We start from the raw sequence: 17,043 nt of genomic DNA, 5'->3' as shown, positions 1-17,043 counted from the left end.
TTCAACTAGCTAGACTATATTAATTAAGTTAAGACACATCAAGAATTTCTAATATTTAGGAGATGATTCTCCTACAACACTCTCCATTATATCGTGATCTAATGTGACATAGTGTAATAATGTTGCTTCAGTAAAACTTTGCCAAGCAAAACAAAAACCTCTAAAAAAAATAAAAATCTTGGTTGCAGGACAATAAGAGCACAACGCATTGACTACAAATGATCAATACATGTGGCGTAAACTCCACCTGGTGTCTACAAAACTACTCCCCCTGACTTTAACTCAATCTTGGAGCTTCGATAAACAACGCAAACCAATGCGCTTCATATGCTTCACAAATGTAGATTTAGGCAATGACTTGGTACATAAATCAGCCACATTATCCTCATAACTTGGATATTCAACATCTCTTGTTGTTGCTAATTATAAAAGAACTTTAGCGAAATATGCTTTGTATTATCACCTTTAATGTAACCTAACTTCATATGCTCAATGCAAGCCGCATTATCTTTGTAGATACAAGTAGTTTCAACTATAGTAGAAATTAATCCACTAGCATCTCGAATGTGAGCAATGATTGCTCGAAGCCAAATACACTCTTTAACAGCTTCATGTAACACAATAATTTCATAATTATTTGAGGAAGTAGCAACAAGGGTTTACTTGGTAGATCTCCAAGAAATCGCCATATTCCCCATGGTAAAAACATAACTAGTTTGAGAACGTTCTTTGTGTGGATTCGAAAGGTATCCATCATCAACAAATCCTATCAACTCATCGGCTCCGACAATGACATCGACGACAACAAAGTTATGTCCAACTTTCCTGGCAGTGACAGTGGCGACTCGGTCACTTACCGGCCTGACATCTCCATCCATACTTACCAGAATAGAACTTTTCTTGTCGGAATTCTGATAGTACAACCCCATGTCAATGGAACCCTTCAAACATCTGAAAATGTTCTTAATACCATTCCAATGACAAATGGTTGGTGCAGAACTAAATCTTACCAACAAGTTTGTTGTGAAATTTTAATTCAAACTCGCAAGCGCACGAATCGTCGTTAGTATAGTGTGCAAGTACGATGTCGTTCCAACTAGGGATTGAGAATCGATTTAATCCTAACTTAATTGATCTAAACTAAGAACATAGAATTTAGGTTTTCAAATAACAAATTATAAAAGAAACAAACAAGATAGAACCTAGGACATCAGAATTAACCACTAACAATCTGATTTATGTATCAATGTCACTAATAGATTCTTTTGTATCTCTAGATGACAATTCTCGTATCTAAGTCCAGGTATGGCACTTAGACCATAGTTTTCCTTAAGTGTATGATACTCTCTAGGTACGGCAGAGGTCGTATATTCTACTATGCAGTCTATCAAGGTACGACATAAATTTAACATGAAGGACTCATTACGTTCTAGAAAACAAGATAATCATACAAATCATTACTTCAGGTACGACAATAATGTAATTCACAACTCTTAATCACAAGAAGCTAAGTTGAATTATATTGCAGGTACGCCTCAAATTCATCTTCTAATTACTATATGAAAAGCCCTAAGGTGATCAATCAAATAACTTCAACATAAAACATCAATTCAAATAGTGAATAAGAATTCATCATAAACAAATTATAAATCGATCAATAAAACATTAAACTACACAAACAGTCATGATAGGGCATTATCTTAACCCTAGAGAAAGGTTTAATAAACTACGATTATGAAAAACATAACAAAAACAATAAAACAATGGAATGATGAAGATGGATGGATGGTCTCTGCTCCTTTGGCGTCTACATTGTGCTCTATAGACCTCCTCTCATATGAAATTTGTGCTCCCTTATATAGAGAAGATTATTGCTCATCTTTGACTTCAGTTTCCTCGTAAAACTTGGTTTCAGAGTCCTAACTTGATATGGAATGGGAAGTCTTGAAATATCTTTTATAAAAGTAGGAATTCATGTACTATTTGCATCTCCATCTGAATTGTTGACCTTGATGTATTGGAATTGAATGCACTTGGCAACAAAACTTGAGTTCTACATGAATGCTAATGAATCCGGGAAGGTTTCAGCTCTGACCTCTCGTCATTCAAATGATCATAACATTCTCTCAGAGTATCGAAATCAAGATCCGTAAATCCTACATAAAATAGACATCCGTATCTTTCCAATGATATAAGGCTCATGGTCTGATTCGATCTGAAATTCTCACAGTAACTCTGAAAAAGTTGGATGTTTTGCACATGTAGATTCTGACAATAAAGAATATAATTGTCATTTAATATTTGTTAACTCATTTTAGCCTATTTTTCTTCTCTTTTTGAGACAAACTATAAACACATTAAAATAACATAAATCAATAATAAATTAGAGAACTAAACAAATAAACCAAGGATATGATGCATATAAATATAGTATAATATGAGCACATCAAAGTTCACCGAGAATGCAATGTTTGGAAAAGTGCATTCAACTAGAAAAAGCGAAGCTCCTCAAATATGGATACTCAGGTCAAAGGATCTCTTCACGTCTTGTTTCGGATGGAATAGATATTTCTTGATATCCAGACTTCTTACGACCATGGGAATACTAGAAGGATGCATAAACTTGTCCATACTGAAGTGCCTAAGCATCTTTCGGACATATGTAGACTCGTGTACAAGGAAGGATTCCACTAACTCTATGCTCAATTTCCAAACCTAAGCAAAACCGAGTCTTTCCCATGTCTTTCATCTCAAATTTTGCCTTCAAGTAGTTTATTGTCTCTCCAGTCTCATTCAAAGATCCTATGTTATTCATGTCATCAACATAGACAACTACTATAGAAAAACTAGAACTATTGCGTTTGATAAATACACAAAGGCATAATAACTACTTTTAGGCATGAAAATATTCCAAATTTGGAAAATACATAAATATAGAATACTAGCTAAATATAGACATAGTAGTGAGACTAACTCTCTATAAAATAACAACAAAACTCTATGTAAAATAATAATTTATTAATTTATCAATAAATAAATAAATTATTTTATTTATCGATAATATAATAATCGTGTTAAAATAATAATTTCTTTTGATCCCGATATTATCCATTTATAAAGGTTTTACTGTACAATCCAAATCTTCTTCCATGTTAATGGATGCTCTCCGGCCTCTCCCTCTAAATTTTGCTTTGTTATTTCCTTTATTTTATTTACTTTGACTTGTCTTTTTAATTTTCTATTTTTGGAGACAAATGGTTAATATGAAATGCTTTTCCTTCGAGGCCCAACAAAGAAATCTGAAGAAGCTAATGGTTTATTGTGTAAATAACCCAAAATTACTAGAGAATGTGCATGTTAACTCATAAAGTATAGCCATGTTTTGTTTTAATTTTTTTTTTTGTAAACGGTTGATTTTTAAATATGTACATTAATCTAAATTGGTTAATTATGTCAAATTCTTTGACCTTTATTGTTTTAAGAATTTGGAACTAGATACTTTTTTTCTGTTTAAATTAAAATACAATTATGAGTCCGACGTACTTCAGTGGCGGAGGGAAACAAAGGCAACTGGGTTTTGTGCACCAATAAGTAGGCCTCATCATCCAGCCCGAGGATTCGATAAGCCCACGGAGGCTTACAAGTCCGATGAGCTTTTACCCAGCGCGGCCCGTGAGAAAGCCCGCTAAAGTCTGCTTCCTTGGGTAGAGGGCCGAGTTTAGTTTAGAGGTCTGAAATCAGGTCCGGCCCGTAAAAGCCCGTCAAATAATAAAATAAAATATCATACATTTATATTCTATTAGGTTGATAATAAAACTATCGCATTATGAAGCGACTATATGAAATAAACTTCTTGGGATCGATCGACACCAGCCGATATGATTGGTATATATATTTAGTGACCCTGTAAAAATTTCATCAAATTCGGACCTCGTGTGACTGTCAGAATTTCCGGTAAACCGAAAACACCATTAATATGCCCTAAAGGAGGAACCATTACCAAGATGCGAACATCGAAAGCCGTTTGTATATATGAAATGACCTAATTTTTGTCACCAATTTTGCTCAGTTGCACCAAGGAAACACATTTGGGAAAGCCCCGTTCAATGAGGGTTTTAATATGTCAAAACGCCTATTTTTTTTACCGTAGGTACGGACAATCAAACCATGTCCAAAACCGACGAAATTTTTATGAGATTCCTAAATATATATACTGATCACATCTGCTGGTGTCAATCGACCATATTTCGAACTAGAGTTGTGAATTGCCGAAATGTCCACTAATGTTTCATAATCTTTATATTAGGTTTATAATAAAACTATCACATTATTTAAGTGACTATATGAAGGAAATTTCTCGGGATCGATCGACACCAATTGATGTGATCAGTATATATATTTAATGACCCTGTAAAAATTTCATCCAATTTGGACCTCATTTGACCGTCGGAATTTCTGGCAAACCAAAAACACCACTAATATGCCATAAATGAGGACTTATTACCAAGATACGAATTCCGAAAGCTATTTACATATTTGAAATCATCTAATTTTTGTCACCGATCATGTGCGGTCGCACCGAGGAAACTCATTTAGCAAACCCCGGTCAATGGGGTTTTAATATGTCAAAACGCCTACTTTTTGGTTTACTATAGGTACATACAGTCAAACCATGTCTAAAACAGATGAAATATTTACAGGATCCCTAAATATAAATACCAATCACATCTGCTGGTGTCGATTGATCCCGATAAGTTTCCTTCATATAGTCGCTTCATAATGCGATAGTTTTATTTTAAACCTAAAATCAAAGTTATGATACATTAGTAGACACTTAGCGCGATCGACAATTTCATTTCAAAATATGGTCGATCGACACCAGTATATGTGAATCGGTTTATATATTTAGGGACCCCGTAAAAATTCCGTCTGTTTTGGACTTGGTTTAACCGTTCATACTTACAGTCAACAAAAAAGAGGCGTTTTGACATATTGAAACCCCATTGACCGGGACTTTGCCAAATGGGTTTCCTCGTGATAACCACACACGATCGGTGACATAAATTATGTGATTTCAGATATGCAAATGGCTTTCGGCGTTCGCATCTTTGTAATGGGTCCTCCCTTAGGGCATATTAGTAGTGTTTTCGGATTACTGGAAATTTCGACGGTCAAACGAGGTCCAAATTTGATGAAATATTTGCAGGATCACTAAATATATATACCGATCACATCGGCTGATGTCGATCGATCCCGAGAAGTTTTCTTCATATAGTCGCTTTGTAATGCGATTGTTTTATTATAAACCTAAAATAAAAGTTATGATACATTAGTAGACACTTAGGCGATTGACAACTCCACTTCAAAATATGGTTAACTGACATCAGTTGATGTGATCAAAATATATATATAGGGACTCTGTAAAAATGTCGTCCGTTTTAGACATGGTTTGACCGTCCGTACCTATGGTCAACTAAAAAAGATGTGTTTGACATATTAAAACCCCATTGACCGGGGCTTTGCCAAATGAGTTTCCTTCATGCGATCACGCACGATCGGTGACAAAAACCTCATGCCCGGTTGTCGCATCCACCATGAGCTCTATGATTGGCAGAGGGAAATCATCTTTTGGACATGCCTCATTTATGTCACGAAAATCTACACAAACGCGAATTTGTCCGTTCTTCTTCTTGACATGAACAATGTTTGCGATCCACTTGGGATATTGAACCTCTCGAATGAAGCCTGCGGCAATCAATTTATTAACTTCTGCTTCAATTATCCTCACCACCATTATCGAGGTTGCTATCTCCTTTTTGGCCAGTGAATATGATGATATGTTGCTTCACTTTGAGTTGATCCGTGGAATCCACTTCCAACACACAATGCCTCTTCATGCGTGACGGGATAAAACTTCGGATTTCTTTGCTCTCCGCTAGACTACAAATCATTTTCCTCTTGCATATCTATCATTCCTTAGGTGCTTGGATCATTTCTACTGCGGGCTTTGGCGGAATGAGGTTTGACTTTTTATTATCTTTGTCTGAACTTGACATCTTTTTGAATACGGAAGTCCGAGTGGTTGTACTACCGATGTGATTAAAGACTGAACCTCTACTTGCTGTCATGTTCACAAGGTGTCATGTTCACAAGGTCAAAAACCGACACCCTTGTGATTGATCCTTCAATATGTTCATATGTTGCTCTTCGGGAACCTGGACGAATGCGATCAAACGACGAAATGCGAGGGGTTGACTGAACCTCTTGACTATTCTCTTCAACTACCTCGACACTGATATGTTGCCCATTGGCTCGCTCCGCCCTTCTTCTTCCTGAAATTTTGATTGGCTTGCTCGAAGTGAAACCGATACCAGCTTTAGAAGAATCAATTGTTGCCCCTTGCTCTCTTAACTTCTTTTGTGACTCATTCGAGCTCATGCGCCATCTTTGCTGCAGCTTGGTCACCCTTTTTGCTTGATGAATCAAAGTCGTATCCAGCCTTTTCTAACAGCTTGCATGCGTTAGGATCGAACCCTTCACTTGTTCTTTTCTTGGGCATCGATCCATGTTCCGTCTTACCTTGAATTGGTTTGACAAACCCCTTTAGTGGCTGCTTTGTGGGATTTCGGTTGCTCACCTTTATTAATGGCAATGTTGATTCCTCCCTCAACAATTTCACATCATCCTCTTCTAATTTTCGTGGGCACTCTTGTGACTTTGTCCCCACAAATGGAGACTCCCCCTCTATTCATCTAGACTTCGAAACATAGCGAAGGACCGGAAAGGCATGGCTGACTTTTCTTTCCGCTGATGATGTTGCTTCTTCGGATGAGACTTTTTGCAACACTTCACTATGAAGCTCAACGTCTTTTGATTTGGCATCATTCTCCCTAACTTTAGCGGTTTTCCCCGTGGAGGGTACTTCGACTGGAAGGACTTCTTTCATTGACTCCTCATCTGTGTAGAATTTAGAATCCGCAAAGTATGATTCAGCTTCTGTGAATGGTTTGGTATCTCCTACCATGGTTTTCACACCTCCGCGATAGAACTTGAAGCATTGGTGTAAAGTGGATGTCACGATGCCATTTTCATGTACCCATGGTCGTCCCAACAACAAGTTGGATGCAGTTTTCGCATCGATGACATAGAACTAGGTGTTTGATTTTAGCTCTCCGATGTCCATGTCTAGTCTGATCATTCCTATCGCTCTTTGTTCTCCTTGGTTGAAACCTTGGATCATGAGCGACTCCTTGATAACTCATCAACGTTGATACCGAGTTGAGACATGGTTGACTTGGGCATGATATTTATTGCTGACCCTCCGTCTATGAGCATGCGATTCAACTTCCGCTCTCGCATGTACCCTGTCACAAAAAGAGGCCGATTATGTGGCTTAGAGCCCAATTGGAGGTCATCATATGTGAAGTGAATGGTATCACAATATGCATCACATGCGCCACATTCCTTCATGCTTGTGGAGTGTTTTCCTACGTTGATAAGCAACTCCACAAGTGCGCATCTCATTGATTTTGGCACTTGCATCAAGTCAAAGAGGCTAAGTTGGAAAGGTAGACTCTCCAATTGTTTCAACACCTCGTTCTTCTTTAACACTTGACTTGCACCTATTTCTCTTGTTTCAAACTTCTCGTCTTCTTTGGAGCCGACTTCACAACTTGTGGCCATTGAAGTGACATTCAGTTGTTTTGTAGGGAAGTGTTCTTTTGACAAGTTCCGGCGAAGAGGTTTCCACAAATATGGAACGACTTTCGTCTCAAAACGTCCTCGTCCATTCTCGTCCCACCGTGGAGGTGATTTCTTATATTTTGGTTGGTCAATCGGTGAATTTGACATCATACATTTTCCTTCGGGTGACCAATATCCATCATTCATCATCGGCGTTAGAGGCAACATGGGGGATATGCGTGGAAGCATAACATTCTTTAACTTCTTTGGTCTTCTTATGTTTGCGCGTCTCCTTTGTGAAACAAAACGGTGCTTTCATCGGGTCAAAATGGAGTGGTACTGGCTCGAACGACCCGAATGTTACAATAGTGCAATTGACTTCAATAACGTCGTCGAGGTCCAGCTCAATCTTCCCTTGCTTGGCGAGGTTCATTATGAAATCCTTGAGAACAAAGCACTTCTCTAAAGGGTGACTAACGAGGCGATGATATTTGCAATACTTCGGATCGTTGAGACGATGCATTTCTTCTGGACTCTTGCACTCTGGAAGATCTATTATCTTATTTTCGAGCAGATCCTCTAACATGCCCGCCACATCAGAGTCTGGGAACGGGTACGTCTTTCGCTCCATCTCCTTCAACGTGTGTTTACTCCTATCGTAGGTTCAAAGAGGTTCCACCTTATTGAACTCTTTCTTATCCCGCGTAGAGATCTTAACCGGTGCAGTATTGATGACCATTGATTCTTTGGAATGCTTCTTCATAACTTTGTCAAATCTGCTTCTGAAGTCTTTGTGTTTTCGTTGGTCAACCAGAGACTCATTCTTTCCCTTATGACTTGCCAAGATTAGCTCCATGTCGTGGACTCGAGTAGCCAACTCTTCGAAAGAATGAGGCTTGATTCCTTGCAAGATGTATAGCAAATCAAAGTGCATGCCTTGGATGCACATTTCAACGGCTGACACCTCTGACAGTCGGTCCTTGCAGTCAAGGCTAAGTGAGCGCCATCTATTGATGTAGCCAATCGCGGGTTCATCCTTCCGTTGCTTCTTGTTAGTTAGCTCTATCATGCTCACCGTCCGTCTTGTACTATAGAATCGATTAAGGAACTCGCGCTTCATTTGGTCCCAACTGTCAACATACTCTGGCTCTAAGTTTGTATACCACTCGAAGACATTTTCCTTCAACGAGCGAACAAACTGCTTGACAAGGTGATCACCTTCTGTCCCGGCGTTACTGCAAGTCTCCACAAAGTGGGCGACATGTTGCTTTGGGTTCCCTTTACCTTCAAATTGTTGGAAATTTGGTGGCTGATACCCCAGCGGCATCCTTAAACTGTCGATCCTCTTAGTGTAAGGTTTGGAGTAAGTGAGGGAGTCACGAGAAGGACCTCCATATTGAGCCCAAATTGCTGGAGTGATAAGGAACCAAGCGAGTCGCCATCGTTCTTGGACGTTTCTCCTTTTTCATTTACTTTGCTCTTGCCAGGCAACCCTTTGGTGGAGTTCTCATCATTGTGATATTCCAACTTGCTATAGAGCTCAGCGATTTGTACATCCTTTTCTTCAACCGTTCAGATGAGCTTTTCAACCATCTCCAACATATTGGAGAGTTGCTCTTCGATTGTGGATGCCCCCGTCACCAAGACCTGCGCATTGTCAAAAGAGGATTCATATGGCATATGATGAAAGTTATCGCCATCTTCTTTGGGACTTCCATGGTATGATGCTGTGCTTGATTCGTCATTAGAGAAAACGTCTTCTAGGATAGGGCCATCACCATGAACGGATAGAGGAGATTGCTCATTTGGCTCCTTCTCCTTTGACACTTGCTTCTTCCCACTTTGAGAGACATGCTTTATTGCTCATAAGCTCTCCAAGGTGATGAATGGTTGACGAGGCTTACTAGCAAGTGCCATAAATGTCGTGGGTTGAGCTCTAGCCACGCTCCGGGTGACAAGGGCAATCGGTTCACTCTTTGATTTGGAGGATGTTTGTTTGGACTTCTTGACCGGCTCGGCCTCTCCGCTTAACCTCGCGGTTGTGGACTCGAATTTTGTCGATGGAACGGCTTGGTTGTTCTTGGAAGCCATCGCACAAACGAAAGATTTCTTCGGAGAAGGAGATGAGAGGCCAAAAATGTCCCACTGGGCATGCCAATTTGTAGAACGAGAATCTGAAAACAAGTATGAATGCAGACACATTTACAAATAAAGTGTGATTTATTGAATATCAAGCGCGGGGTTACAATCTTTGTGAACTCCTCTGATTCTATCTCCGTATGTGACTTGACTCAAGGGTGACGTGCACTTGATCTTGAGAATTTGAGTTTGATTTGGATTTGGATTTGAAGAACGATCGATTTGGCAGCTTGATGATTCTTCGTGGACTTGAGTTTGGATTTGGATTTGATGAAGAACGAGCGATTTGGTAGCTTCACGATTCTTCGTGGACTTGAGTTTGGATTTGGATTTGATGAAGAACAAGCGATTTGGTGGCTTGATGATTATTCGTGGACTTGATGATCTTCGTGAACTTGAGAGACTTCGGGATTTCTCAAGAGTGACATTGCTTAAGTGATTTTCTCTCTTCTTCTCAAGTCCCCCTTCTCTTTATGTTGAAGGGCTATTTATAGTGTCAAGGTTTCTATTTTGTAGAATATTTTAATGACACTAAAATAATAATTTTCTTTAATTGTATAATTAAATCATTATGTGTTTTCCGATTAATTCAAAATTAGTTATTCTCATAACTAAATTAAATAGAAAATAATTGATTTAATTATAGCCGTTAAAAAATTTATTAATTTAATCAAATGTCCGATTAACATTTCGAATCGTCAACGACATTCAATTTTCGATTTAAGTCGGAATCACGTAGCTTTGATTACCATCATCTGTTTATGTGCTGACACGAGTTTTATTCGAATATGCACCAACTTTGCTGACTTTTGGGCCACGTGTGTAATTTTGTCGAGTTCTTGGTCGATTTAGTCATTTAATGAAGATAATTTACTTCATTAAATTCCATGTGTCTACAATAATTATTACAAAAAAAGACCTAATTGATATATGTATAATATACTATATGCATGTATAATATTTTATTCTTAGCGGACTTTATGGGCCGGACCGAGTTTCGCACACTCTAAACTAAGCCCGGCCCTCTACCCACGAAAGCGGGTTTTGACGGGCTTTCTCACGGGCGGAGCCGGGTAAAAACTCATCGGGCTTGCGGGCCTCCGCGGGCTTTTCGGATCCGCATGCTAAATGATGAGACCTACATATTAAGCTATGTATTAACTTGATATTTCTAAAAAAAATTTCTTTTGGAACTTTGATTTTAATTTTGATACACGATTTGAGTTCCAGACATTTTTGGTTTCGTCCCCGTCCCCCTCCCAAATTTTTTTATGGCCCTTCTTATCTCACCAATGATGTTATTTTCACTTGGCAATATTTTTTTAGTAATTTAGAATAATTTATAACAAAATAGAAAAAACATAATGTCATCATGTTTGACTCTCACCTTAAATATAAATGTCATGTAATATTTCACGTTCTTATGTTTTTTGTTATTACTATTCTTATTGTGTGCCCTAATGATCTTAAATTTCAGGTTGCACTTAATAAGAGAAGACTGCCACTATACCAAATGGTACGGTAGAAGTTAAAAGATGACAATACAGATATTTTCACACAGTTTTTAGTGTTTAGGGTGCAAAGTGCAAACCCTCTGCACAAGCATAACTTACTGCCCGTAACTTTTGTAAAGAAAAAAGTTATCTTTTGTTTTTTAAGGTAAAACTAAAGTAAATGCAAGGTTTAGTGAAGTATCCGAAAACAAGGGTTTAGGAATTTCAGACCTTGGTACAGAGAGAGAGAGAGAGAGCAAGAAAACGAAAATGGGGAGCGGGCAAGAAAGGAACTCGTCCAAGAAGAAGAAGAACAAGGGCAAGCCGCTCGGCCCCAAAACAACCAATCTCAAACCCAAAAACAACATCAACAACAACAAGCAGCCGCAAAGCGATGACCAACTCGAAGATCAAACCCACATCGAAACCGGCAACCTACAATCGAAGCTCAGCTTGTTCCTCGACAAGTTTCAATCCGCCAATCGCCTCCAGCTCTCTTCTCTCGAATTGGACTCCCTCACTGGTACTACCCAATTTCTATCTATGCCAAAAACTTAATGTCACATTTAAGGTTTAATTCTGTGTGGAACGAGGTGTATTGTTTTCTAATGTATAAGATTCCGCAGATAAATGTATTGTGGATTTTCCTGGAAGCACGGATCAAGATGTCGAAAACTTGGGCAAACAAGTGAAGGCAGCTTTCGGGCCGTCATGGAAAGATGAACTATGTGATAAGCGTCTCTTGGAAGGAAAAGTTGGTCCCGGGAGTCCAGCTGTTCTTATTATTAGTACTTCTGCCTTGAGATCAATAGAACTCTTAAGGTCGAGTTTTGTTTCGTTCTGTTTGATTAATATGAATGAGTTGCATACTGCATTTTTGACCACTCTCTTTTAGTTCACGGCTACGACTGATGTCTACATTTTTTTTTAACTTCAGGGGATTTCGGTCGCTGACTAAAGAATGCCATGCAGCGAAGCTGTTCTCGAAGCATATGAAGGTTGAGGAACAGGTAGATTCTCTTACTATGCCGAATCAATCACACATGTGTTACTATATGCTAGTCATGTATCTTTATTAATGGGGTTAGCAGTCTTAATAAAATATGATGCTTGGAGATACATGAATAACATATCAGAAAGGCTTGGGTTTTCAGAACTTTCAGCTCTTTGAATCATTACCTGTCGCTGTTTTTGCATTATATAGATACGATTGCGGATACTCCACTTCTGTACAATTGCTAATCTACATTGAATTAGTTAATACACCTAAGCACAAATCACTCCAACCATTTATCTATAGGAATCCAGTTTAGAGGAGAATCAGGCTTGATTGTAGAGGAAGAGAGATTTTCTCTAACACATATATTCTAATGAGATTATGGCTTAAGATTCTACTCAAAGTGAGAAGTGAGTGAGGATAGACAAGTACTGTGTTAGGTAGAGAAAGGTTTTCCCCGAAGTTGTAGAATAATTACATTTAAGTAGGAGGTTCAGGTTGCAGACTCAATTACCAGGGAAACTGATACATAAACCTCAAGGAACTTGTGATTCTACTTGACTTGAGCAACTGGTTAGGATAGACAGTCTAGCTGTGTTAGGTGGTGAAAATTTTCCCCCAACCATCTGAGTCAGGAATAATTTGCCAACTCAGTTACCCAGAAAAGTATTACAAAAACCTCAATTATATCAGTTTTATATATCTGTAAAAGCTCTGCATTTCTTTTTAATTTATCAGATAATAGCCTTGTTGGTTATACCTCTCTTTGGGGAATGAAATTCACACTCCCGAATTTGCAATCCACAGTCCTTTTCTCTTTCAGTTGAAATTCTTAAAAAAAGGAAACTTGGTGGGTGGATTGCCAAATTGGGTGTGTGAATTTCACTCTCCTTTCTTTTCCTACTGTCACACTCCCATTATTCTTCATCAGTTAGACACAGAATGGAGTGTGAATAGTTTTACTTCAGTTTGACCCCAATTACTCATCGGAAGTTTTTCATTTCATTATCATGAAGGTATTTACCCATATTGGTGGCCACTGGATTTTATAATTCGTGTGGATGTCAAAAATGATAGGAGCTTTAAACTGGTTAACAGAGGCTCCTGCTCTCCTCAGCATAACTTTTGTTCCTCAGTCTGGTTCTCTTGTTTTTTTTTTTTTTTGTTAATTTGTGTGGATTCATTTATACCTTCTGGTTCCCATCACAAAGGTATTTACCCACATCAATATACTGTTTTTCTTCTGCATCAAAATTATTATCAGATTCTAAAATCTTATCCCATTTCCATTTGTTTTTTATCTGTGATTTTTATCTCTTTTGTTTCTTTTCATGTCATCATGCTCTTCAGTTATCTTATAAGATGGGCATAATTTTTTGTTCGACAATGATTGTTGGATTTAGTGCTTTGATTTAAATTATTTAATAGCGGCTCCTGGTCTATTGCCTGTTCTAGTTGCACGTAAAGTTTGAAATCCACAGTTTTTCTGTTTATTGAATTGGCCATTAGAGGGTTTTAGGTTTTTTTTTCCTTATCTAATTGAAGTTTCCTTTTTCATCTTTTACTTGTAGGCTGAGTTCTATGTGTATTAGATCTTTTGCTGTTTTATATCAGTTATTAATGCTTCCATTAATGTTTAGGTAGGGTTGAATTGAAATCAATGATCACAACTTAATAGTGCCTAAAGCCCATGGTTCATGGTGCATCTCCTTTGGCTGCTACTAATTAATTAAATAAATAGTGTAAGTATAAATTTAACATACACAGGCCTGTAGATATGAAAATTAATTTTCTGGTATGCATTTGCAATGTTCAATGGCTTAGGTTTCTCAATAAAGTTGGAGTGGTACAATCGCTAATGTTCTTGATGCACTGTAACATGTCCTATTTCATCTCCCTCTTTAGCGATCTGGATGCATTTGCCTTATTTTCTCATTCACTTTGCTTTTTCAGGTCTCCTTGTTAAAGGACCGTGTTAACATTGCTAGTGGTACACCAAACAGGTAAATACAATTCTCTGAACCAACCTTTTTGTACATAACTTTAACCCAGTATTTTCAGATTTTGAGTAATTGCTTTTCCTAGCCTCAGTATCAATTCAAGAAGTATTGTAAAAATGTTAGGTTCTGCTCTTTACTTTGAAGCTACACATGGAGTTTTGTATTACTTTGGTACTATTGTATGTGTGTGGTTTGGGAGATTAGATAGATTAATCATACAATTATTAATTTTAAAGACAACTTATACATATCACAGGGATTGGAGTTCGACATGTGGTTAATTATGATATGGTTGCTCTTATCACATGTCCTTATAGAAAGTTAATCATAAGATATTTTTTCTCATCTTTCGGGTGTCTTAATTTTGTGGATATTGCTGCTGATTTATATTTTTGAGTTCTCTGCTGCTTGTCTTTTAAGTTGATAGCTTCTCCATTTTCATTGCGTCCTTAATTCCTTATTCTGTTTTTTTTTTTTTCTCTTTTTTGTGAAAGGGGCGTCTTTGTTCTTTCCTTTGGTCAATTGTATATGTTTCTGAGAGATCAGCTGTTCGCATATCATGCATAACCCATATATTTATAGTCGTTAGTTAGGGCTTTGTTTTAAAGTCCATTCAAGTTTTCTATGTAGTTCCTGGTGTGGTATACTTGTGTCTTTTTGTTGTCGAGCACTTGTCTATACTGCATCATCAAAATCCTTTTTCTTAAAATATACAATAAAGAAAAAAAAATATCACCAGAAAACAATGATGCTAGATCAAGAACACCTCAATTGGACTAGAAACATGCCTACTGTAGTATGGTGGGTATATGTTCTTTAACCCATATCTACAGTACTAAGAGACCAACATCCTTCAAACCCCAACTAAGGGTAAATAAGTGTAAGGAAATACAAATCCATGTTTTGCTGGTCCGAAAGGAAACATGAGAAAGATAAAATAAAAGGGTTATGATGAAAGCCTGCAGTAGAGATGATGCAGGGAGATGATGCAGGGAAAGGGTAGTATAAGAGAGAACTAGAAAGGTTTAGAAGGGATAAAGGGAATGAGGGAGGTTAGGGAGAGATAACAAGGCACAGCCTTCAAAAGATACTTTTTAATTCATTCCAATCTGCCCTTGAGATACAATACACATCCATATTTATAGGCTTCAAACAACTCTTAGACTCCTAGAAAACCATAGAACTGTAACTGCTAAATTATTAGTAATAAGACATTAAAAGACTCTTAAACTACCATGGGGACTTTCTTTTGGACCAGAAAAGATTGGGCTTAGTCTTAGGTTTCCAAACATGATATTTCTTTTTCAGCCATCTTATGGCTGCTCCATCAAGAGAACATTTGGAAAGTGGTCTAAGATTAGTGTCTTTTTATGGCAACATTTGAACGCCTCTTTAACTTGTAAAATTAAACTGGCAAGGTAAAGTGAAGGGTGGAGATGTGCTTTATGCTCATAGCTTGCTGCACTTTCACTTTATTTGGAGTTCATTAGGGTCATGGGATTGCAGTGTGCTACGACATATCCTGCATCTTTCTTTCTCTTGTTAGTTATTCTGTTGAATTTGGATAGTTTGTGGAATTGTATTTCAGGATAAAGAAGCTAATTGACACCGAGGCGTTGGGGCTTTCACGGTTATCAGTGATTGTGCTTGATGTGCACCCAGATGTAAAGGGCTATTCCCTGTTGACACTTCCACAAGTCAGGTAAGATTATTCTTGATCTCTGACTGGTTTCCCATTTGCTTTTTCCTGGTTCTGTTCTTACTATTCTACCTTATTTTCAGCCTCTGAAGTTGAATCACAAGACAAAACTCTTCCTATATTTTTTTATTCTTAAAAGTTACTTGCTAATTTATGGAGCTAAGTGTCATCCTTTCTTGAGGTTAAAACATCCATTGCTGAGATGTTATGTTCAGTTTCCATGGTGAAAATTGAACTACTGGCCAGTTTACAAAATGATATCTTCTTTTCTCTAAGTTCACTAACTAGTGTGGCTCCGATAGTGCAACAATCCTATGAGAGAATATAACATGTCCCTTTGCTCTTTCTTGCCTTTCTGCTTTACTCGTAATTAATATTTCTGTTACCTTTGCGGCAGAGATGAATTCTGGGACTTGTACAAGACTTATTTTCACCAGCGATTACAAGGTTCCTTGCGTCTCTCTCTTTATGGTCCATTAGTATCTGATAATGAGTTCAAGGGAAAAAAGAAGAGACCCAATGAATAGTTATGTATATTTTTTTGGTACAAACTTTAAAGCTATTCTACTATCTTTTCCCTAGAGATCTTACAATTTTATGTGCACCTCTGTTGGATTTACAATTGAAGCGTGCTTTGAATCATGATAAATCTGTTGGAGTTGGATTTTTATTTTTGTTATGTTGTTGAAGATCAAATGTTAAATGTTTCTCTTTTAATTTTTTTTTATAACCCTAAAGATGTAAAATTTTGCAAGTAGGAATATGGAGGAAATTTATATTTGTTAGCTGAGTCTTGAAAAGTGGGTATAACACATAATGCCATATTTTTTATTACACAGGCCACGATTTGTTTTTCCTCATAGAGCCACTAGTAGATTGCCTCATTAAGATCCTCATTGGAAGTTCTCCTATATAGGGTTGTAAGTAGGCTCGAGCAGCTCGTGTTCGGCTTAAGCTCATAAAGTTAAATGAGCCAAACTTGAACTCAATATTAAACCCAACCTTGAAAATGAGCCGAGGTTGAACAACAAC

At 37.7% G+C, this 17,043-nt stretch overlaps 1 protein-coding gene across 1 annotated transcript; it reads left to right on the top strand.

Annotated features, from left to right (window-relative positions):
* Positions 1-11,567: 11,567 nt before the first annotated feature.
* Positions 11,568-16,749, top strand: LOC126791389 (protein CMS1). Its single transcript, XM_050517836.1, has 6 exons — positions 11,568-11,838; positions 11,942-12,137; positions 12,253-12,325; positions 14,266-14,315; positions 15,901-16,014; positions 16,409-16,749. The coding sequence occupies exons 1-6, from the start codon at positions 11,586-11,588 to the stop codon at positions 16,536-16,538; spliced, it is 816 nt and encodes a 271-aa protein (XP_050373793.1). The 5' UTR covers positions 11,568-11,585; the 3' UTR covers positions 16,539-16,749.
* Positions 16,750-17,043: the final 294 nt, after the last annotated feature.

Source organism: Argentina anserina, chromosome 4, assembly GCF_933775445.1.
Source record: "Argentina anserina chromosome 4, drPotAnse1.1, whole genome shotgun sequence".
Taxonomy (NCBI): Eukaryota; Viridiplantae; Streptophyta; class Magnoliopsida; order Rosales; family Rosaceae; genus Argentina; species Argentina anserina.
Note: the sequence above shows the minus strand (reverse complement) of the source record. Positions and strands in the feature narration are given on the sequence as shown.

Coding starts and splice junctions, on each gene's coding strand:
- LOC126791389 (XM_050517836.1), top strand. CDS start 11,586: ATGGGGAGCGGGCAAGAAAGGAACTCGTCCAAGAAGAAGAAGAACAAG. Junction 12,326..14,265: donor ATATGAAGGTTGAGGAACAG/GTAGATTCTCTT, acceptor TTGCTTTTTCAG/GTCTCCTTGTTAAAGGACCG. Junction 16,015..16,408: donor TTGACACTTCCACAAGTCAG/GTAAGATTATTC, acceptor CCTTTGCGGCAG/AGATGAATTCTGGGACTTGT.